General features: G+C 30.9%; 2 protein-coding genes across 6 annotated transcripts in view; one reads left to right on the top strand and one right to left on the bottom strand.

Annotated features, from left to right (window-relative positions):
- Positions 1–24894, top strand: part of LOC139986416 (probable hydroxyacid-oxoacid transhydrogenase, mitochondrial) — a 163021-nt gene that overhangs the window by 89037 nt on the left and 49090 nt on the right. The window lies entirely within an intron of this gene.
- Positions 1635–24476, bottom strand: Wdp (Leucine rich repeat protein windpipe). Of its 5 annotated transcripts, none has more exons than XM_072001724.1 (3): positions 24103–24476; positions 6806–6855; positions 1635–4665 (listed from the first exon to the last, which is right to left on the bottom strand). In XM_072001724.1, exon 3 carries the CDS (start codon positions 4643–4645, stop codon positions 2549–2551), a length of 2097 nt encoding a protein of 698 aa, XP_071857825.1. In that variant the 5' UTR covers positions 4646–4665; positions 6806–6855; positions 24103–24476; the 3' UTR covers positions 1635–2548. The 5 variants fall into 5 exon arrangements, with proteins under 5 accessions (XP_071857825.1, XP_071857824.1, XP_071857827.1 ...); XM_072001723.1 differs by having other exon boundaries at positions 1635–4662; XM_072001726.1 differs by lacking the exon at positions 24103–24476 and adding an exon at positions 14691–15753.

Raw genomic sequence — 24894 nt, 5'->3', positions numbered from 1 at the left:
GAAGTGAAATTTACAGTTGATTATATTTTTACGCACGTGAAACAACATATTTCATTGAAGGATTAGGATTTAATCAAGGAACTGTAAAATTACAGTAATTTCAGATCAACTTGAATACAGTTAGAGTCAGCTTGGCACCGTAGCCGGTAATTTGAGCAATAAACGTATCATTTATCGTAACACATGAAGCGAAGAAAATTCCAATAGTTGTTCAGAAAAATGTAAATCTCTTAAATAGGAAACAATGATGTTAAACAGACATTTTGTATCTAGGAATATAACGTATTTTGTCACCAAGTTGTTTTTAATATTCGTATAACAATCATTATATACGTATAATAGTCATTTTTGGATATTTTCAGTATCATTTCAATTCTTAAATATTTCTATTTCTCACAAATTTAAGTTATTATGAAAGAGATAATTATACATATACGTATATATAAGTTATACATATACATAAAAAATATTTATATCCTTTTTCTTGTCATTACAAAGCAGTTACAGTAGTCAATAAAAACATCATCATCATCTTTTTCGCTACTGTTTTATGTTGTTTCTCTACATTTCGTACGTTGTTATTTATTTCCTTATGAATTATAGGTACTATGGATTAAGCATTTATACTTAATTATAATTAAACGGTACTTTAACAGGATTGATATAATACTGACGAAAACAACCATGTATTTTATAAATATTATCATTTTATTTCGCATCCATTGTTCAAAATTATAAACGCATGAAAAATATATCGATATGATTGTTTCAACTGTATATTCGCTATCATACAATTTGTACCTATATATATATATATTCATAATAACTATAGGTATATATATATATATGTAACAATGTATATTTCATAAATGTTGCATAGGAAAACTTATCTAGGGAACAAAGTTAATGGCGAAAATAATGATGATATGTCGATAATAAAACGAAGGATCGAATATTACCTTCTCTTAGCGTTTCAGTGATAATCACAGTATCAATGAGATAATTCTCTTTGCTACAAGTTCAACTGAACACGCTTAAACGAAATCAAAACGCTTCGTGTTTTGCACAAACAGTTTGCTGCCATAATACAAGGACGCATAGGTTTTCTTTGGAAATAATTTTTATAAGGAGATTTGCGCTATCTTAGTGGCAAATATTTCAATATTTTGGTGTAGAAGAAATTTGGTGTAGAAGAATAAATACGATCAAAGCGACAAGTTTCAGAGAATTATTTTTAAAAATACTTTTTCCTCGTTTAAGAGGAACCCCATAATATTTTTTTTTTTTACTGAATATTATTATCCAGCAATTTTAACGATAATTCTCATTATTTTCAATGCACCGTAACAAATGTTTAAACAATATTTAACACTAACGCTTTGTAATGTTGATTTTCATAAATAGATTATTCGCATTTAATAATATTTATCCTTATGGAATTTTAAAGAATAGTAAAAAGGTTGTTCAGCAGTTGAGGAGTTGCTAAAAAATGCAAATGATGAGTCTTATGCGAACTCGTGCGGATACAAGACACACAATTGACATTTTATATTTGAAACGTTGAAGTTTCAATTTCCTTTCCAAACAAATTTCAAATATACTGCTTGTCTCCTATAAATTACATACACTCTATATTATCTTACTTTATATCGATATTTTATTTAACATCATCGGTTCGATGAGGATGATATGATTAATTTGGAATGATTATTATAAATACATAGGATATAGATTTTATATAAATTAATTTTTTAATTATTAAGTGTTAAGTTTCGCTAGCGAAAGTCAAACCCTTTTGTATTCTTCCAGAAGAACATTTAATTTTTTATTTAATATCACAAAACGAAACATTCGTTTACTATCTATATATTATAATATATCTCAAGAAAAATTTAACAAAAACCGTACATGTAGTATCATATAAAAATTGAACCAGTTAGAGAAAGATTTTGACATTATATATGAAGATTCTTATAGTTTTAGCATCACTCGTGTTATATTGCAACAATAATGGTATACTTCGAGTATAAAGAATTCTAATGGAACTTATCGTATTCAAATTCCATTCGAGTTTACACAGGAAGGAAGATGCTTAAGAGAACTGACTAGTGTGCTAATATTGCATAAACGTATATAAAATGTATCAAATAGTATCCATCCACAAACTTTGTTCAAACAGCGGAAGTATCATCATGTACGACTATTATTTGCAAATATGTACAAACAACATTTCGCAGAATCGTTCATTCCTCCTATTATTCTCGATTAAACGAATCGTCAATAAACTGTATGTCTACAAAGCTGGACTTTCATTTAAAGCAATCCGTTTCTTAGTCAAAACACAGATTCAATGATGGTATAATTGTCTGTCTCACAGTATCTTAAAAATCCATCGAAATCAAGGCCCATTCGGCATGGATTTAGGAACACTGGTGGCATTATGAATCCGATAATTCGGCACACACGAACATACCGATCTCTTCCTCGTCTTCGTTGATTCTCCTGTGGATTCAAGTTTTTCATCCGATTAAGGCCCTTCAAATCTACTTCATGGCGTCTTGACTAGATTCTCACCAGCCATTGTTCTCGTGATGAGTATAGGCGTCCTTGGCACGCTGTCAGGATTTTCTTGCAAAGTAATCTTCACTCTCTGAGCACCGGGACTTAAGGGAGGTTGGATCTTTTCTGGCGAAATCGGGCTGCCATTAACTACTGGATCTATAGAATCTGTCCGTAACGACAACGTATCATCTTTCAGAGAATTTCCATCTTGACCGGTCGTCTCTCCGATTCGTTGATCGTTTTGCGGAGTAATCGCTCGCGGTGGTTTTACTGGTTCTGTACGGTCGGAAATACCGTTCGGAGATCTCGGTATTTCTGCCGTAACTTGGTAGTTATTCGAAATCCTTATCTCATCGTGATCTGTCGTGTCTGCGACCAAAGGCGTGCTTTCCACGCTTCCGTTCGAAGCTATCTTTCGTTGTGTTGAACTTCCCGTTTCCAACAAAGCTTTCTGCATGTCTTTCAATTCAGTTCCATTTTCAACATCATCACGTTTCCTTCCTTTCCTGCAAAAGTCACCTTTGTAAGCTGCAAATCCTATGAGAGTCGCCAAAACCGCCAATAAAACGGCTAGAACAACGTAAGAACCCATTCCTTTCTTCGATTGTTTTGCTGGAGATACCGTCAATTCGTCATCCGTGTCTTTCTCGTCCACTTTAACTTTGCCTAATTTCGTCATCTCATTCAACTTGCTGTCGAATAGCTCAACTCCATTAACAGGTGTCGTTACATCAGCTTTGGTACTCATATCAGTAGTACCTGGTACTGCTTCGTCGGAATCCTTTTTTGATACACCTACTGCAACCGGATTTGACACAGATTTGTGGACTAATTGTTCTTCTTCATCCTCGATACCTTTAGTCGAAGACGCGTCGATAAATTCCTCGTCTTCCAAGTTAGGTTCCTTTTTCGTTTCTAAAGACGTCGTTGATCCCGTAAATATATTGTAGAATCTCTCGAAAAGAGAAACTTCCTTTTCATCGTCGTTTGTTTGAGGTTGGTAACTTGTATTCCAGTCACCAGTATCCATGCCTGTTCCAGATCCTTCTCCAGAACCGTCTTCTCCATCGCCTGAACTTTCTGTCGGATAAAATAGACCATCTTGGTAGACTTTCTTCCTCTCCGTTGTCATACCCACCGTAGTGGGATTACTTTTTTCTTCGGAATCGAAAAAGATCTCATCGTCGTTGGTGTTTGTCGTTTTGGTAGCATCTGTTGGTTTGCTAGCATCTGTCGGTTCGCTAGCATCTGTCGTTCGAGTCGAAAGCTGTAATTCAGTTGTTTTTGATTCAAAACTCGAAACAGTAGTAGCAGGAATTTCTGGGAATGGTGTTTCAACTGTGATTTCCTTCGGAGTTTCGGTGGTTGAAGCTTCTACCGAATATTCCATGCTCTCTTCCTCTGTATCGAACAAATCTCCAGAACCATAATCTTCCTCCGAATACGTAGATGCCTGATCATTTTGCATCTCGCGATCTTGTTCCTCGAATTCACAAATAATCGCGGTATCTAATTTGAATAATGATATTCCTTTTACATTTTTCGGACTAGCGCATAGAACTTTCTTCGAGATTTTCGTGCCTCTTTTTACGATCAAATCTTTTACCCTAAGTGTTGCACAATTACATTCCAATGGATTGCCTTGAACGTCGAGATGTTTCAGAATTTTTAAGCGAGCCAAGGCTGGTGGCAAGTGTCGAAGGTTGTTCTTACGAAGATTTAAACTGTGCAAATGATTTAAACCATCTAGAGAAGCCAGTTCCAAATGTTCAATACGATTATCCGCAAGGTTTAAACTTCTTAAATTCGTCAATTGGCTGAAACTTTTTGGTTCTATTTGTTCGATGGCATTTCCTGAAAGATCTAAATGCCGAAGACTGGTCAAATTAACGAAAAGATTTGGTCCGAGGGTAGATTTCTCCGTGGAAGCCTTCAGCAAGTTAAGAGTAGAAGTGTCTATATATTTGACATCTTTGAGTTCGTGGCAACGAGCTATTGTACCGTTCTCCAGAACACAAAGCCCACTGGTCCATCCTGAATAGCTCAAGAATGTTAAAAACAATGGCAACAGTATTCTTTGCATCTTTCACTCCGATTCACCTGCTGAAAAGAAAAAAGAATTTATAATTAGTTTATTTGTAATTTTCATCGTTCTGATTTTAAGATTAATAACGGCAGATGTTAGAAAAATCATAAAAATCATTCCATGTTCATAATAGATAATTAGAATGATAAAATCATAGTAATATTTATAAAATTATTTAATTTATCTTATTCTATAGCTATATTTCAATTATTTTATTTGAAATAAATCTGCGTTAAAAATATAAATAAGGACATTTTTGTCCTTTGATAAAAAATTAAAATTGATAAAATTGATAAAATTTTTATAAAATTCTGTCTTAATTATAATTTTATCATAATATCATTTCATATTTTATCAAAATTGTAATTTGTAAAGAGAGATTGTAAATCTTATAATCACACATGTGAAACACTCGAATCGATGACATTGCTTCTTTAACGATTTCAATGCTAATTGATGCTTTAACACGAATAACCCAGATCATTAATATACAGATATCTTGAAAACTTTTATATCTGCTTTATTATCGTCGATTATTTGCGAAGAAGTTATAGTTCAGAGTTGATATAGGATTATTTTATGCAGCAAACTTACATTTCCAGCCTCAAAAATTACCATAGAATGCAGCTTTCTCAGTTTAAATTTTTTCAAACGTATGTTGTTTAACGAATAATGTTTATGAATAATGGATATGCTTTGCACTATAGTAACTTTATTATCTACTATGTTTTATTATTTACATATATATATATATCCTATACGTTTTATTATTTACTGGTAAAAAACTACATAATATCGTTATATATGTATGGATATTTATATACTGCAGTTTTTCAGTCTAAATTATCATAATTTCTTCTATCAATAGCTTTCTAAGAATAAATTGCCAAAGCACATAGAAGCCTATCAATTCTATGCTAGAAATTATTTTCCTTTGGAATAAATATACATTTGAATTTGTTCCTTTTCGATAATTTATTCTTAATCGATTATTTAAGTGTAAACTGATTTTAAAATTAGCAAACATCTCTTGGGAAAACCATAACTCAAGTAAGCTTGTAATCGGGAGAAACAAGCGATAAAATGTCGACTAGTTTTGTAGCCGTAAATGCCACATTGAACCGCTAAATCATCGTTCCAGTCGTTCTATAGATAGATGAACCAAAGGTGAGTCTATTACTTTTGGCATTACTACGTTATTTGCATTATTTTGCATGTTACCCACGTTGACGACATTACGTGCCGCCACCAGTAATTACCATATACACACATCGCCTTCTTCAGATGAAAGGAAAGGAAAACGTCGTTGTTCGGTATGTGAAGCTTTCACGAGAATACATAAGCACTGAACTGCTTTTTTCGATTATAATCACATTAATTTGCGACCACGATTGCACACACTACACGTTCTTTGTATGCCTTGAAATTTCTCTGACTGCTAATATGCATATCAAGTGCCCTTTAATATCAGGGCGATAATTCAAATAATTGATGCCATTGTTTGCCTTTATTTTGTGCATTGTATATCATGCAAACTCTAACGTGAATTAAACGAACATAAAGATAAGAAACGAACGTTTTAAGATTAGTGAAAGTTAATGTATAGACTGGATTCTAAAAATGTTCAAATATTACAGAACTTTAATATATAAATGTAAGATCATAGGTTTATTACAGAAATCTAAAATTTCTAAATAATTGTTAAGCAAATAAATCAATCGAATGAATAACTTAGTATTAAATAAAACCACATGATAAAACTACGTATAAAAATACGTATATGTGCCGATGAAGCGTATTTTAAAAGTGTGCGCTGCCCATTGGATAATTCCATCGATCTAAAGTCCAAGTGATGTGTGTGTGTGGGTATTCTTATGACAATTTCTGCGCCTGATGTGCAAACAGACGCGATCGGTTAATAGAATTTAAGTAGTTACGTGCTGCGCAAAGCAGTCTCCAAGTGTTTTGTTCGAACGCGTGGGTGGAGATAGGTCATGGCCAATAAGATAAGGAGATTTTAATACAGATTCTGCAATCCTTTCTCGTAAGCGGTATAAAATTCAAGCATCTGTTAGTCCTGCTATTTATTGATTCGAGAGTGTTCGTTTTTAAAATAATTTCGAGCACAGCAAGAGATATTTGTAATAAAATACTCACGATATATTTGATCAGATGTAGCCTTAGCAGGACTGTGGTTTCGAAAGCATCTGCAGCAAAGTAAAAAATATAAAAATATAATTGCTACGTGAATATAGTTTATATCAACGATTATCAAATATACGGTGTTATGATAAATAGTTATAGCCATTAAGGTAAAGTAAGCGGATCTCATTAGTAGTTCAAGAAACTTTTCTCGGAAACGTCATCGTAAGAGATCAAAAGCCAACAGCTAAGAGAAATTCCTGTCGTTCAGTTTACTTTGTCACCAGCTTCATTATACATATGTTATACGACATTCAATTCTTCTCGAATGACGTAACTTTTCGATAAAAATATTCGGTCCGCAGAAGAGTGACGAACAAAAGTGAGTAGAATCGTGAAATAAATAATAGAATCGCATTGTGTTCTTCTATACTGACAAAAATATTATAACAAACGATGTGTTTGTATAACATCAAGCCACCGCTACTTTTATTTATCGTATTAATTTGTCTTGTTCTATATATCAAAAGTAGCTTATATTATTAGTTCTTCGTAAAATAATATTTATGAATCAGGAATTATGTTTCGCTAACAATAAGTTATATATAATGGAATACACGAAAAAGAAGAAGAACGGAAGGAGAAAAATAATACTAGTCAGACTCGCACTATAAAAGCATAAGTGAAAATAGTTGCCTCATACACATTCAGTAAAAGTTATTACAGGGGAACTACAATTACTGAACAAGTTAGTTTCTCTTAATGTTTTACAACGTTCTTACATTCTTTTATATTACTCAATTCTTACCGCAAGACAACGTTAACCGTTTTGAGTTCAAAGGATAACGTTATTATGTCTGCAACCGCTAGTTACATACCGTACATGTTTAAACCTACTTATTTATATTCTCATGCTATACTCTAAGTAAAAATCCTTTTTCAATAAGCACCTAATCCTATTGAATTACAATTATTACAAATATTTATTACATTATTATTATTATTTATTACAGTTAAAATTTATTACAAAATAGTGAAACAACAGATATAAATCAAACCTGTTATTGGAAATCATTCTATGATTATTAGGCATATGTATTCTACGTAATGTTATATAAATTTTTGTTGGAAATATTTATTGGACACCAAAAGATAATACTACCTCCTACTTAATTAAAATGGATTACGAAATTTGTATTATTATTACGCAAGCTTCTCTCGTTTCTTTTATTGCTAAGAAATTTATTTAGATTCACTACAGCTTCCACTTTCTGAATTGTCATATAAAAAACTGATTTCATTAAGAAGTTTATTAGCGAATACAGTGGTTCAATTTAAAACAGTTAGAAACAGTGGAAAAGTATATAGAACTCTATACATGAACTACACTCCTCAGACATTATTCCCAGCTTCGAAAACCGCACTGGAAGCCTTCATTTAAGGACTGTTTTTAGTCGATCTGTCGCAATCTTTTCAATATTGTTTACAGTTCCAAGATAAACAGTGTTTGAGATCAGTCCTAATGTTTGAAAGCAAGAAAACGGAGATACCTTTCTAGAAATCACATGGAGTGTGACAGAAAACGTTATTATGATACTTGAAACCTATTTTGCATAAATCTTCCTCAGTTCAAATTACCATGAATAGCTAGCGCGATTCAAAACATTATTTAGATTTAATGTATAAAAGTATACTTTAGTGAACATAAGGTATTTTAAATTGACGTCGCGAAATTTCGAAAATTCTTAGAATTTTACGAAGTACGTTAATTTTTCTTTTTACAAAGGCGACAAGATAATATACAAGTTAAATAAAGTAGCTAAACGTCAGCATCTATTTTTCTTCGAAGTAATATTATTTTGTTCACGTTCGATTGAAAAAAGGTATTATCGCGAATGAAAGAAACAACGAAGAACTGATCCATCCTAAATTGTACAATACGAATACAGGAAGTGACAATGATTCCAATAGGGCTGACCAGGAAATCCGAGGTTGTAATGAACGTGGCAACGAGCATACACACCCGCTTTGGTCATGCCTCTACTTTTTGCCGGTTGCGCGCTTAACGGTACCTTCGCGGCCTCGTGGTCCAGTTCACCACGTGCTTCTAACAGAGTCGGCAATTCCAGAAGTCGTTTCAAGAGGTCGTGTACCTTTCAATACGAGGAAGCCGAAAGTGTCTGTAAAATTCCATCTGAACTTGTCGACCTCCATGAAACCAATGAAAAAGAGTTATCGGCTTCACGATTTAATCGGCTATTTTTCTTTGTTAAACGATAATGTCTTGTCTACATCAATGATGAAGCGATGATATTGATCTTGAACAATGCATGCATAAATTACGTTAATCTGAGATTACATTCTACTTTGTACCGAAACGTAGAATTATTGCTTTCCGAAAAATAATAAACAGTACGTGAGTGAAGATTTGCCAAATTAGGATAAAAATTATTTATGTATATGTGTATACGTCGCTTTAGATCTGAAGCTACCAATAGTCGAATAGCCTCACGATGGGAAGTAATCTTCTCTCTTGCTAACGAGCATAGATTTCTTGTTGTTACCAATAGCCAATAAAAATTAGCTTTTCGTTTCTGTATCGTTTATTGCATACTACTAAAAAAAAAAAAAAAAAAAAAAGATAAATGTACGTGTATCGTACCAAAAATCTACTAATCTACGAAATTTCAACTGCCATACGCCATCGAACAGTAATGGATCTAACCGATTTTTGTACCAAACCCTTCAATTACATATATAATATGACCTTTAACACGTAGCTTATTCTTTAATTGCTTGGATAGTTACAACGCTACCGATTCTTAAAATAACCTCATGAAGATAGAAACCATGCCAAAAAAGAAATACTTCTACAGTAGTATGTAATTAGAACGTGCTTAAAGCGTATCGAAATTTGTAATATAATCATAATGGGATACAAAACTCATTGACTATTTTCTACTACTGCTATTTAATAGAATTACACCCTATTAAATAAAGCATAAGGTTACGCGATGATGTGGATGAGCAAATTATTGAACATAATGTATTAAGTTAGCGGATGGAGGATGGAATGAACGCACCTGTATAATTATTACGCGGATGTTGCACATATAACGTAACTACAGATTTAGTATCTGCAGTATCCATTTAAAGGAATGCCAAGGTGTTTCACGGGAGCTCGAAGACATGGTAGGACCCCGGCAGCGTGAAGCGCAACGAAGAGGTACAGAGGGGAAAAAAGGAACAGAAGCGGAACCGAGGAAAAAGGAAAGCGGCGCGAGGGAATGCGGGCTGGTATAAGTCAGGGGGAAAAGAGAGGGAAAGAGCGAAAAAGAGAGACGCAGGCCACACAGGGAGAGTGTCTTAACCACGCAGGTATCGCGGTATCGATGGCAGCCGGTCGTGCGAAACGATTAGCAAACCGTAACGCACCAGAAATCAGGATCGAACCATACGTCAGGACAGGTCAATCAACTCAAAGTAATCGGAAATAACGATTTCATATTTGCTATTCTAACGAGCCTTCCTATTTATGAATCGCCGCTTTCGATTAATCATTCGGACTCCGTGATCGCCGGCAAAAATGTAACGACGAGAGAGTTGTAATGTTTTTCCATCGAATGACGGTACGAGAGAATTGTTTAAACTTGTTTGTTGGTCTTTTGAGCATTATTAAGTAGAAATTAAGGAAATCGATAAGATCTCTGTATTGTGCAAATAATTAACGTAATACGTAATATCAAAGATTATAAGTAATGGAAATTAGTTGTAATTATCCGTTGGCAAACGGCATTAACTTCAATTCGATAGAAAGAGTATTATTATTGTATACGATCAATCAGAAATACAATATAAAGAGTAACTTTTGGTTCTTATCGAATGGAATCTTTATTATAATATATATCGAAAAAGAAGTCGGAAAAATATTACAGAAAAAAATATATTCCATGATGCTTGATAATAAGTGAAAGTAATGAGTTTGCACGTATTTAGTGTTCAAAAGAAACTGAGAAGTAAGAAAATTATGCCGAGGGAATGAATCATATAATTAGCAATATCAGTCATTTGCTTGTACTATAAAATATAGAATTTACAAAAAACAGTTTCTAAAAATAAATACAAAATGAAAGTACACGAGTGCTTTTGCAGCAAAAGGTAATGCGTGGATACAATACATATTTCCGCGAGCAGTGCTACCACTTGTAGCATAAAATTTGTTTCTATAAATCTCAGCTACATCATAAAACTATATTAACATAAAATGTAGATAACACCGATATAGATAACGATGATAAGGATAAATTAGCCAATTACCTAAAATTAAAACATTAGCGTTATCTTCAACTGTATAACGGAATATTAATGACAACTCCTATACAAGTACAAGATCAATAGCACTTTATCTTTTGTAACAAGGAAATTGCATGGAAGCAAGATCAAAGCCGATGGAACTTTAATTTCTCTTATACGAATGTACTACTATGTAAATTAATACTAAAACTAGATTCTCTTGCATTCATATACGCATGTAACATATTAATTATTAATTTTACGATTATCATTTACCGTTGACAAGTTGTTTGTAATACAATGAAAAAATAATCCCGTTATCACCATGAAAACTGGTTTTCCGTAACTGATGAAAGCAAACCAAATAGTATATTACTTGGTAACGACAAAATTTTCGATAATGCTTTGCGGTTACACCAACGTTTTCAAATCTATTTGAATTATAAGAATCACGTGGTCAATACTTTTGAAATAGTTCTTATTGACAACCAATGGAAGCAATTAAGAACGATATCTTGCTGCTGACATACATTTCGTAGCGAAGCAAGTGGTGTGAATGTCGCACGTGTCATTCGGCTAAGAGAGCAAGGCAAATATACCAAATATTTTTATATCTTTTTTCACTTGCTAATAATAAATATGAGGAATTACAAAATAATGATTTATGATCTGACCCGTTGAAACAGTAGTTTTAAATTATAAAAAAAATTATGTATTATCGTATGTATGTATAGAATACAGAGGATGATCATTTCTATATGTAAAATAAATAAATCAGTAACACAATACTAAAAAATCATGCTTCTCTGCAAGAAAAAAAATGGTACTGAAAATTATTCATAGACTTAAATAAAAGATGTGAGTCACGACACTTTTTATAATAGAACAGAGGTCAACTCAATTTCCATACTATTTTAAGAGTTACAATCTAAGAACAAAATCTTCAACTCTCCTTCACCCCCCCCCCATAAGCCCGTTATCATTCTGATAACGATTTAATGTTAAGATCGCTTTATGATTACGTTTTAAACAGTTTACTAGTCAATCTTAACATTCTATTTATTTGCGTGGACCAAACGTAACAAATCCGATGTTTGCAATTACCTCAAATATTAATGAGTGTTTACCATTGAATTAATACAATACAATTAAAAAATTCAATTAACTACGTGAAAAACATGATATTTGTAATTAATATTCCTATAGATGGTATTGTAATAATTATTATCAAACGATTTTTAATTTTCAAGATTATCGGATTTTTTATTGTATGCGTTATTTATGGTAAAATCGAAAAGGAAATGTATTAATTGAAGATTTTCTGTGATATCTTTTCTTCCTCGACGGCGTCTTTCAGAGGAAAAAACGCCATTGGATATGTATAATGTACATACTGTTACATAAATACATACAAATTCGCAAAGCATTAAGGAAATACAGATATTTTATTTAAACTTTCTGGACGTCTTTGAAGCCTCGGAAAGTGGATTTCTTTGAAATCTTACATGTTAAACACAAATCGATAGAAATCTAACTGCATATTAATAAAAACTAAATTGTTCGCAGTTAAGTCTCGAAAGCTGGTATATGTTTATATATGTATATCGCACCTCATTAAAATCGATTTTTATATCGCTGTAGAAAAGATCGTGTAACAAAGTCAAATTAAACCACTATGAACCATTTGCTTCATTTTACTTTTATTCGTGACCTGTACAGGAAGAGATCCGTTGATCTCGTATACGTGTAGACGGTGTGTTTCGGCATGAAATTAGATCTCAAAATGTTATTGTAACACCTCGATCGTTTTTCAGCTTGGCAATCGGCACGCGTCTATATCAAAAGGTTATGTAATTCAATCTAGTTAAGAAAAAAATATAAAAGTCGACAGAGAGAAACAATGAAAAGTAACAACTAATATAATAGATATGATACATAATAGTAGATAAAATACCAATAATAACTAGTTATAGTTTTATTAAAAATTATTCCATTACTATTACATTATTAAATCACTAAATTAAGTAAAAATATTACATTATATTAAATTAAATAAAAATTCAATGAAATAAAATTAGATCCTTATAATCCAAAGTGCACTATAAGGAAATAATTTTTTTATTTTCTATTTTAAATACTGCAAAAATAATACTAAAAAGCATGTATTATCTCAGTAGAAGTGTTTAGAAGTCAGTGAATAACTGTGAAAGAATTTTATATAAATACACATCTAAGGAATTAAATATTAAACACTATTTTATTTTTTACGATTATACGAAGAGAAATATATTTTACTATATTTTCTTATTTATATTATTTCTTATCTATATTATTTTATATTATATCTTATTTTATCTATATTATTTCTGTTTCAACTCGAAAAGATCATTGTATAAAATTGTTTTGCCAATTCAACAGCGAAATTGTAAAAAGAAGACTACATAAGTGAATATCGCGTTATATTGAGCCATCTTCAAATGAGTGAAAAAAAAGTAACAGATAACATATGAACATAAAAGTTATCTTATCTTATCTAAAGCAATCTTTGAAAAAGTTGCCCTTTAAGAATAGTTTCTAGCACACGAGGTATCTGAACAATGAACCATTTCTATTAATGAATTATTTCCCATACATGTAATATTAACGCCAATAGTACACAGTTTTGTAAAAAATATCAATATGATGGAAAAAATAATTTATTTTATCTCTTTTATTCAATAAGCAATAATTTGTTAACGTACAGATAAAAATTCGATAAGAATGTTTTCAGGATAATATTTAACATTTCCATTAATATCACGTGATATAACACATCTAAGTAATTTATAATCGTCGATTAAATGACGTCGATATTCGATAACTCATAATACGTTTACTTCGTTTTTATATGATTTCGGTTTTTCTTTACCATTGTGAAGTATAATATTTGCATAAATTTTAACTTTGCACATCTTGATCCTTTGTGCTGAATAATTGTCACTTTATATTTAAATCAAAGTATTTTATTTATTATGTCTAGACATATATATAAGGAAATTTATAAAACACGATCAATACAGTTCAACGATATAATAAATTTGTGGGATATAACTCATTTCAGATAAGACTATATTTCAGATTAGTAAACATGTAGTTACACTTCAAAACTTTCAATTGGAGTAATGTAATACCTACTTTTCAATCATCTCGTTACGCTTTCCCCAAGCTGTAACTGTAAAATTTGTAAAGGAAGTTCCGCGAACAAAATTTTTTCTAACTACATTTTTTATAGCTACATTTTGTCAAACGAAGTATGTATTCTTAAAATACTTTGTTCTTTAATTGTTTATGAATATTAAAGAACTAAAATGTATACACCTGTCGACATTCAAGTATAAATAATTATTTTCTTTTAATATTCTATTTGAATTGGAGATTTAAGCATTCATATTATTCAGTATACTTTTAATAAATAATGATAATAATTTCGGTATTTCAACTATAATACTTTCTGCCAATAATAAAAATCTACTAAATGTAAAAAACATATATCGTTTGAAGGATTAAAATATTTTTAATTATTAAATCACTCTTTTGTTATTACATACAATCGATTAATATTTCTTACTGTCTCTATCGAAGGTATTTGGTCGGCAGTACAGAATTTCGTTATGGTTCCCGATTCTTGAGAAAAATTCAAGGTGTTCCGAACATTTTGGCACGTTACGTGATTCGTAGGTTGCACAACATACTGTATCGTAATATTACATCAGGATTTTGCTGTATACACTATGCTTTCGTTGTTCACTAGCGATTTCGTATACCGCGAACGGGAACGGCGAACGTAATGTGGATTACGCACAGTGCCGCAAACCGTTTCGAACTATGTAAAACACGCATACGAACAAAATAAAAAGAATGAGACCGACCGGGAAAATTAAAATAAATATGCGGGGGTCGTAGGTCACTTTGTCGACTTCAGAATATCAGCATTGCTAATGTCGTCAACAATGTCTATTCCTGTTTAGCCAGCCAAGTAGATGAAAATACACTATCCTTTTCCTTTCTGATATCTTTTACTTCTTACAATTACTTACGTAAATGTTATACAATGGGTATCGATGACTATTAACCTCTTCGACGTGAGCGTTGGACTAAAGTCGACAATTGCAAAAAGCATACAATTTACCATTGCCCTCAGGCAACTGTTTATATCCTCTTATTTAGTCATTTCGATCGCGTAACTATAAGTAATCTGTCAACTTTTGTGCATATTCTCTCGGTTTAAATAATTATTACAGTTGCCGTCAAGTGACACTAAGCGACGGACGAGCGTCGTATGGAAGAAATTAATTGGCATTCGTTCGTTACAAAGTTACTTAAGTAGGAAGTATCTGTTTTACAATTATCTTGTATAATAAGCTTAAAGCTTGTTGCTAGGATGTTATACTTTAAATTCTTTTCGCAGAATATATTTCATATTATAAATCTATTTGGTTTAGATTATATTTTTTCACCATTTAGTTTGTACAAAATATATTTCAAACTATAAAATTGCTTAATTTAAATTGTACTTATTTTACTTATTTTTTTACTTGTTTTCGCATATAGAATAACTTCTTTCTGATTGTTTATTCATAGCTAGTCGGTAATTAGCCAAGTTTAAGCATAAAGTGACGAGTTTTTAAACTCGTTTTTTTCGAAAACTGAAACTGGGACAAAAAATTTTCTTTTATATCTTCTCTCCATTTTTTTTTCTTTTTTTTTCGTAAAGAATCATCGCATGCTCGCTTATACATATTATTGAGCCCATCTCTATATATTAAGCATTTTTAGTACGAAAGTAAATACATATTTAACTACGAAAGCAAGAGTCAATGTTTTCTTTTCTTCGTTTAACATATATTATCAAATCCTTAACATTTCTTTTATGCACATGTCCGTTATGCTATGGATTATTTTTAATATAAAATTTTTCATGTGATGTTTAAATTTCTGACCATAATTATATCCATTCCTCTCACTTGCTTTCTATATTTTATTCTCCCTTCTTATTCTTCTTATCTTCCAAATTTCTTCTTCCTCGTTATATTTCAACTTTTTACATGCTAGTTATTGCGGTCAGTGTTTTTTTTTTTTTTTTTTGTTCAAAGGTACATAATCTTCGTGAAAGTTCACAGTAGATGACACGTGTGTTGAAAGATCAGAGAAAATCATGAATTAACCAAGATCAGTCGAGAAACAAGCTCTACAGTTAATTGCTTCCATATTTCTGTGTAGTTCGAGGTGTTGAGTTAACGTTACCTTCGACGGAGTATATAACACAAGCAGACTTGCGGTTTTGTGGGATAGGTTTAATCGAGGATTTGTAATTAATATCGGAACGAGATTTCGATAAAAATGATAATATTTGAGTAATTTCTATATTAATTATTTGTAAATTGAGAAGGCATGTAGATCAAACATAAAGTCTTTAAGATTTTTAAGGCAATATTTACAGGAGAAAATAGGTAGGTACATACCCATATGTACCTATGTCATGTCGTGTAATCTAAATTTAAGACGATACTACTACTACCATCACCTTTTGAAATATTTATTACGTTTATAAGCTAAATTATTATTAAAATAGAATATTAAATATAAAAAGAATTATTATATACTGCATTACATATTACAGAGTTGACATTATATATATGTTACGTAACTCCCTTTAAACACTTGTGAAACTAGAACATTTTCTTTTGGGTAACTCTAGAGTTTTGTAAGGTTGCTGCAATACGGTACATCAAATCGCCACTATATTAGGCAGTTTCTAAGAATTACATAACAGAATTACTTATATATATTTATATATAATTATTTATCATTTTTATGCCATCTTACACAGTTTTTAAATAGCACTACATTTGAAAAATACTCGATTTCTCAATGAATTTTCAATCATTTTGATTACATAAGAGATATTAAAATGTTGTTATGTATGAATACCAATTAATTATTATTAATACGAATTATGAATCAATAAATTGATACAGTAACTGATGACACAAGTGGGTATGTATGTTTAATGATTATTAAAAGTAAAGTTTTGCATAGATAAATGTCTGGAATTATGAACTACATTAATAACAGATTTTTTGATTTGTGAGTTAAAATTAGGGAACTTCTTAACTCTATTTCTCCATTTAATATTATCGACATATGTACAAATGGAGAATTTAAGGTTAATAAGTTATCATTAACACAAAGAAATAATATAACTTACATGTGAAATTTTATAAATATTATATAAAATTATTGTAAAAGGTTATAGCGAATTAATCACTATACTATTTTTTCGCTGAGAATTAGATAAATGGTCTGAAAACTACTATTCCTTAGTTATCTGTATAGTTGTTTTAGTCTTAACAAATACAATACGTACTAACACATATTTCTATATCAAATAAATGATATTGAAGATTTGTGCGATGTGCTGTAAAAAAAGAAGATAAAAGTTGCGGTATTTTATGTTTACCACATATAACGATAACACGCATTGATAAATTTATGATAAAAGGTACGTAAAATCTGCAAACGTTCCAAGAAAGCTTCAGTTCGTTCGAATTATGATAATTACGCATGATGTCACATAACGATAAAAGTATGTTCGTTGGAAAACTTTCAATTTATCACCTGCAAGTATACATGAACCTCCATTAAATTAATAGCAATGCATTACATTTATATGCTCTCCATTATTATGCTTTCTAATTCCTATCACTAATTTCTACATCACGCCATGATTCCGTTTATTTTTATAAATGTTATATTAAATTTTAATGTCAAAATAAGATCCATTACTCCCTAACTGACCCTCCAGGTCATTAACAAATAAACGACAAGAGAAACGTAAAGCAGATAATCATGAAATCTGTGAGATTGTAACTTGCGTAATTACACAGAATATTACGTTTTCAAGCAAAAAATGTAAGGTAATATACACATTATCTTAATACATATTATCTCTTTACGTATCACAATCAATGAGTTGCAGAATGTACTACTTTGACAAGCTTATCGTAACAGCAAAAGAGTTGTATTACTTAGATCGAAGTTTTTTTTACGGAAGTAGTCACAAAGTCAGAAGTAAGAAATAATCGAATAATTGTTATCATATGTTGCTGCGATAAAATCTTGAAATTCCAGTAACATAACTGCGTAAGTATGTAAATATTACATGATACAGAATGAATTCGTTTCAGAAGAATTTATCAATACTAATGTAGTGTGCAAATATAAGATAAATATAAAATATAAAACAGATTAGCAGCGCAAGATTAATAACGCGGAAGTACACCAGAAAATTTTTTTTGTTTCTAAGATTTTTATATTTTACATCATGTTTTATATTTTAACAACATACATAAGCAGTATTACATTAATAAACAATTTTCTGTAAGGCTATACGTTTCCTACATGCGCATACTTGAACATTTCCGATAAGAATAATTAAGAACTAAAGGGAAACACGTAAAAAAAAGTAAGAATAAAACGTAACGTACGATACATACAAACATCTACAAGGGGAAGACTGAAGTAATAAAAAAGTGACTTCGATGACGTTGTTTGGTTTCGCTATAAACACCTGAGAATTTATCATGATATCATAATGTGGACATATTCTGAGTTACGTCAATTGGACTTCGAGCCAATACTCCTTCAATTCGATTCATTTTCGCAAATATTATTCGCACAAATACAAGATGAAATGAGATAAAAACCAAATAATGCCATCAATGACTTGATTTTCACTTGTAAAATAGTTTCTCTTAATCCTTTTATATTATACTAATTCTTATTATTATATTATGTTATGTATGTTATGTTATGTATATTATATCATGTTATTATATTCTTATTATATTATATTATACTATGTAATATATTATATTTTTCTTAATAAATTGAAGCTATAGTGCAAGAACTTTTCAACAATACCTGCCACATAACAAAATAATAAAACACTCTAAAAACATTGCAAAATGTTACGATTGAACTTTATTTGTTCTTTTACAAAACATTCTTATTGACTGTGACAACAAATATATTTATCGGAATATACTAGTATGCAAGGTGGTCAGGTATCTTCCGCAAAACGAAGCTAGCATATCCTATGAGTAAAAATGGAAAAAAATGTTGTAGCATAAACATAGGCTCATAGATGCTCTATTAAATTCTTATAATAATAATACAAAATGACAACGCGGGAATTGTTCTTCGTCTAACTCAAATGATTAAATAAACATCCATCTTGGATATCGATCCAACCTATGATCGGGAGATCATTAGATCATTAGATTTCTGTTACTATGTAATTTAAAGAAAAGAATACACAACAGACATTAACATACGTTTTAGAAATTAATATAATTGCAGTGCATTTATGAAAATTAAAGGACTCAATAAGAAATTCGCAGTATAATGAATTCATTTCATTTTATCCATAAAATATGTTAACTTTATTATGCTGAAAAAGCCTGAAGCACCGAATACAATCTAATTGTCACGTATTTTTATTATATATCAGCATTTATCAGTATTTATATATACATATCAGCGAACGTTCCACGATATTATTTTATTTAGATTTCTACTTGCTATAAATTCTTAGTTGACCTATCGAAATAGTGATTACAAGGAAATCGCCCGTGAAATATTTATAGTCGTGATAATAGATAAAACATTCATGTTTAATTTGAACAACTCCTCCATACACAGCAATAAATATTTCTAAGGAACAAAAAATTGATTTACTGACAAGTTTACAGTTATTACAAACATTAAGCTATTAAAATGAAAATATAATAGCTATAAATCTAACTAGACTGTGGATATTTACGCAAATTCATATTTTTCAAAGTACACTAAATATATTTTGTACAGAAAAGCAGAACATCGATAGAAAATTGTTTTTCCTACTAAGTATTATAGAAGGCACTATACTGTGGATATTTTATTTATATCTTTTCATATTATGCGTATCGTGAGCAATTTTGCATTTTCAAATTTCTTATAAATACATAAAAATCCGTATTGTTACTATTGTTATATTTATATATAATATATATGTATACTATGTAAGTTATATTTCTGTTACACTATTTAGCATCCATTATAAGCCAATTTACGCGTCACTTATATGAATTTCTATCAATTGTCGATCAATATCAGCAATCACTTTCAATCAGTATCATCCTAATTAAGTAATGGTATATCGATGCTTTAAAAGGGTTGAACATTTCACTCGTAGGAGAATATTTGCAACATATAAAGTTACATTCCCTTAATCGAACATATTTACAGTGGGATAAAAAGTTGATAAGATATAGTAGATTCACATATGAAAATACCGATACTTCGCACTTTGCTTTCGATACAAATAATGTTTTTTACAATACATTTTGCAAAAGTATTTTAGCAAAAAAGAAATGTTTTATGAATTTTGTATAATCTGCAACTAAACTTTTCTATTTACTTTTATAACTATACTATCACAACAAGTAAAAATCCATTTTTATGATAGATTTTTGTGATATTTTACGTGGAATAAATAATATTTAATTTACTGAAGTATTTATATATTAAATATATTTAGGAGAATACTAAAAATATTAATATTATAAAATTCTAACACAATATAACTAACATTAATGTACATATAATGTTGATATTAATATTATTAACTAATTCCTGTTGTTTAATATTATTATTACTATAAATTATTAAGGTATTATTTTATAATTATATTATAAAATATATAGAACTTATGTATTCTAGGGAAATACCTATATGGAATTGTGAAAAATATTTGCTTATAAGCATAAATAATTTTTTGTTTTACAAATTGCCCAAATACAAATTTCATGGAGAATATACATTTTTTATTAACAGGAACCAAAGAAGCTATATCCATTGGACATGAATACAATTTTCATGCTTAACGTTTGTGGAATATTTAAATTTTCGTCTATATAAATTTGGAAAGAGAAATTACTGAATGAAGCGATTTTACATACGTAGACACGTAGTTACGTCTTGGGGATTCATTATCTTTTAAGCTTATACTTGTGTGACCTCAAGTTCTTGTTGTGGCCTGAATAAGTATTGTGCAACATGTTAATCAAAAGCAGCGTATAATCCTGAGCCTGCCTGTCTACAAGAAATTCAACGTCATCGTATTCTCACATAGGAAAATGGAGAGTTCTAGCCTGTTTGCCCTTGAAATGGAATATTCGTATCTTTAGTGAAGCTATTTAGAACCAAAATAACTCACTATGGAACAAAACCACTACAAGTTGGGTGGCCTTTAAGGGATCTAATAATAGCTACATACCTTTGAAGAATGACAATGTAAATTTTCATACGAATTTTTATCAAGTGGTATTGAACGGAATAGTACCGAAATTATTATTTATTTGTGATACAACTTCGGTTTTACTTACAAGAATATATATACATTTAAAAGGAAGATAATGAATTGAACAGGTACTTGTACAAATCCAGAAATGCAATGTATCGTGACATAAATCCAAGATGATAATAATTTTTTTAAATTGCTTGTTTCCCAAGTCGAGTGGAAAGTATGCTTCGGTGGCGTGACTAATCATGACGTACGTGGCAATCCAATCACGCATATACCTGTTAACCCATCAGTAATATCCCAATGTCGAAATAAAAATAATTTCCATTCACACGATAAGAAAAAGTTATTAAATTCTACTTCTATTATCATTTCAATGGGAGCTGTAACGTTCGAACCGAAGAAACTATCAATCGGTGGATAACTGCATTTGTTATATTACGTAAAAATGACGAACGAACAGCCAATGTCTTCAAATAAGAAAAGTAATGAATGAAGTAGTTGTAGGAGTAACGGAGGTGTGTCAACCATCTGACATCATCATAACAGTTTCCCTTTCTACTACTGTAATTTATATATAAAGCTAGGTATGTTAACAATATAGAATCATTTTGCAAATATTGACACTGATTCAAAGCTATCTAGTTAATATTAAGAAGCAATGTGCACTGCGTACACTAAACTATGACAATTCAGTGTTCATAAACTATGGCCATTCACTGTAAGATGCCCTGTACATATTTCGAAAGTAATAATCCCCAACTTGGAGTACAACACAAATTCAGTATAGGATTCAGTATAATTTTGATGATAAAATATAATCACTAGCCATTGAATATGAAATCGCTCATTTATCTTTTTAAACTGTTCAGTAAGCATCCTTTAATTATTTAAAAACGTCACTTTTAAGGTAGAATATTGCTGATATAAAAGTTTCACGTAGTTATTGACTTTTTAAGCTTATACGAATTCAATATCAATATGTGTGTTGAACATAAAAACTATGAATATGCTGATTTATAAAAAAAAGGAATGAAAAATGGATCATTAGCATTTATGATTAATTTATTATGGAATTTATGCAAATGTTCATGTACATCGTGTTGAAAAAATGTGTCTTAGTAGTGTTCATATTTTTATATACATTCTGTGTTTGTATTGTTCATGAAATTAAGAATGCTTATTAAAATGTGCACGATTATGATGTGCGCTGGAGGCTTTTAGGTAGATATATTAAATTAAAAGTATTAAAAAGGTAATTATTTTATTATTTTGAGGCAGGTTTTTAAGTGTAAAATATACGAGTAAAGTGAACAATATCTTAAAGATATTCAACACTAAATAAATTGTGGAAAGAAAAAATTTTGTACACTTTTCTACTTGTAAACGATTATGGGAGTAAAAAGTATATGTTATATAAATATTAGTTTTAATGTAACAATAAGTTGCAGGTACTTCTAATAGAATCTGGATAATATACTTTTTCAAACTACCTTTCTATACCAAGACTTATCTCTTTATTTTATAAAAGTATTAATACGATCAAGGTAAAATCAGGAAGTACTGTACTATTATTTGTGCACAGTTGAATAATTTTAGAATGAAATAAGGAAGTAGAAGTAAAATAATTATTAACGTTGCTATATTAAAAATGTAAATTATTGGAACAAGTATTTATGCAAAAATTTAAACTAATACAGCAATACAAAGTAAAAGAACTCGTTGTTAATATGGATTAAAATCTTATTCAAACAAGTCGAGATTTATTAAGATTTGTATTACTTAATTTAAAGTAAATCTGTTAATTTTGTAATGTTAAGACGCAGAACCATAGCCTAATAACCTATTATTACCTATCATGAATCAAAATACGACCGAACTACACTTCATTGACCGACCCTGACTGTCTCGAGGTTACGTTACTTGATCTCTAACGATTTATTCTAAGTTTAGAGAAATACAGCTCGACCGTCGATGCCGGAAATACAGTCTTACAAAAATCATGAGATGCAAGATAAGAATTGAATTTAATCTACACAGGACACAGGTATAAATAGCTATTCATTTGGGTTACAAAGAAAGTGCAGTTAGCTATAAAACCAATGGCTCTGTTACATACGTATTATCAAGGAACTGGATTTAGATCACAACTAAGATTATTAAATTTATAATCATAGATCGTGCTCACGATAAAAGCGCCCGTTGGAAGTTCCTTTATCTTCTGAATTTTTCATTTCTTTTAAACTTTACATTTTTGTCAAAGGTTCCATTTCCGCGAAGCGTTCAGTCGATGAAACATTCAAATACGCTAATACAAAAATAAAAAATGAATTTCATCGTTCATTTCTGAGAATTTGCACAAAACTGTATTCGTTACAATCATATTACATTCTGCCATATACGTACATACATACATTAATACCAATACTACTCGAAACCTGTAGCCAGTAAATGACAGAAAACTGACTTAGCAAAAAATTTTAATCCCAAATTAATTGGATGTCACGATCTACTTGGAAACGCGATCTTCCATTCACACTCGATTTCTCGAATTGATTCGCTTCCAACTGAAATGAGGTTTCTCACAAACGAAGGCCAATTTCCCTAGAAGTCTTGCGAAACCACGTGTCCTTACCTCCTAAGTTCCAGTCTTTTGGTATGTTTCCTACCAAAGAATCCTTGAAACAGCAAAGTATCCTTGAATAATTGAGTTCACCAGCACTCGGAAAAGAAGAGGAAAGAACCGTTTCGGAAGAACGTTATCGACGTGAGGCGCGATAAAAGAAAGGTATCGGTAGAGTTTCGATGATACTTGAAGGTCGTTCGATCGGTCGCAGTTGAGCGAAGAGGTCAGTCAGGACCGGGACAAGCTGACGCGCGCAAGATGAATTCGCGGCAAGATCGAACCGACGTAAGATACGATCTATCGTAGCCTGAGGCCGAGTTAGGACTGTGGACTCTGACAGTCCATGAGCGAGAGAACGTAGTCAGCGGGCAGGCCTACCAACTCTCCGCTTGCTCTCTCGGCGGCCCCACCACGATTCACGATGCACACTTGGTAGCGATAGGTGTGCGCGATATGTCTCGGGGAACCGGTGAAATCGTTTTGAAGAACGCCGATCTCCCTGGTTTGTCCTTTATATATGCATGATGAAATACTAAACAACTGCGAAATCATGTTCTCCTGTTCTTGTATCCTTTTTCTATTAATCGACATATAATATATCATCCATCCCAATTTCTACTTAATCGATACCTATTTGTGACCAATTAAACTATTATTTTTTATTCAGCTCTCTACCTTATTGTATAAAGTTATTTTATTTATCTTCGTAATTAATGGAACAGAGGAAAAAGAATTTAAGCAATAAGTTAGGTTTGCTTAATTTAGTAATTGTAAAAAATGGTGGGAATACGATTTAAAGTG

Source organism: Bombus fervidus, chromosome 4 (assembly GCF_041682495.2).
Source record: "Bombus fervidus isolate BK054 chromosome 4, iyBomFerv1, whole genome shotgun sequence".
Taxonomy (NCBI): Eukaryota; Metazoa; Arthropoda; class Insecta; order Hymenoptera; family Apidae; genus Bombus; species Bombus fervidus.
Note: the sequence above shows the minus strand (reverse complement) of the source record. Positions and strands in the feature narration are given on the sequence as shown.

What these genes read in the sequence shown, in the direction of transcription:
- Wdp (XM_072001724.1), bottom strand. Translation starts at nt 4,645, where the DNA reads ATGCAAAGAATACTGTTGCCATTGTTTTTAACATTCTTGAGCTATTCA.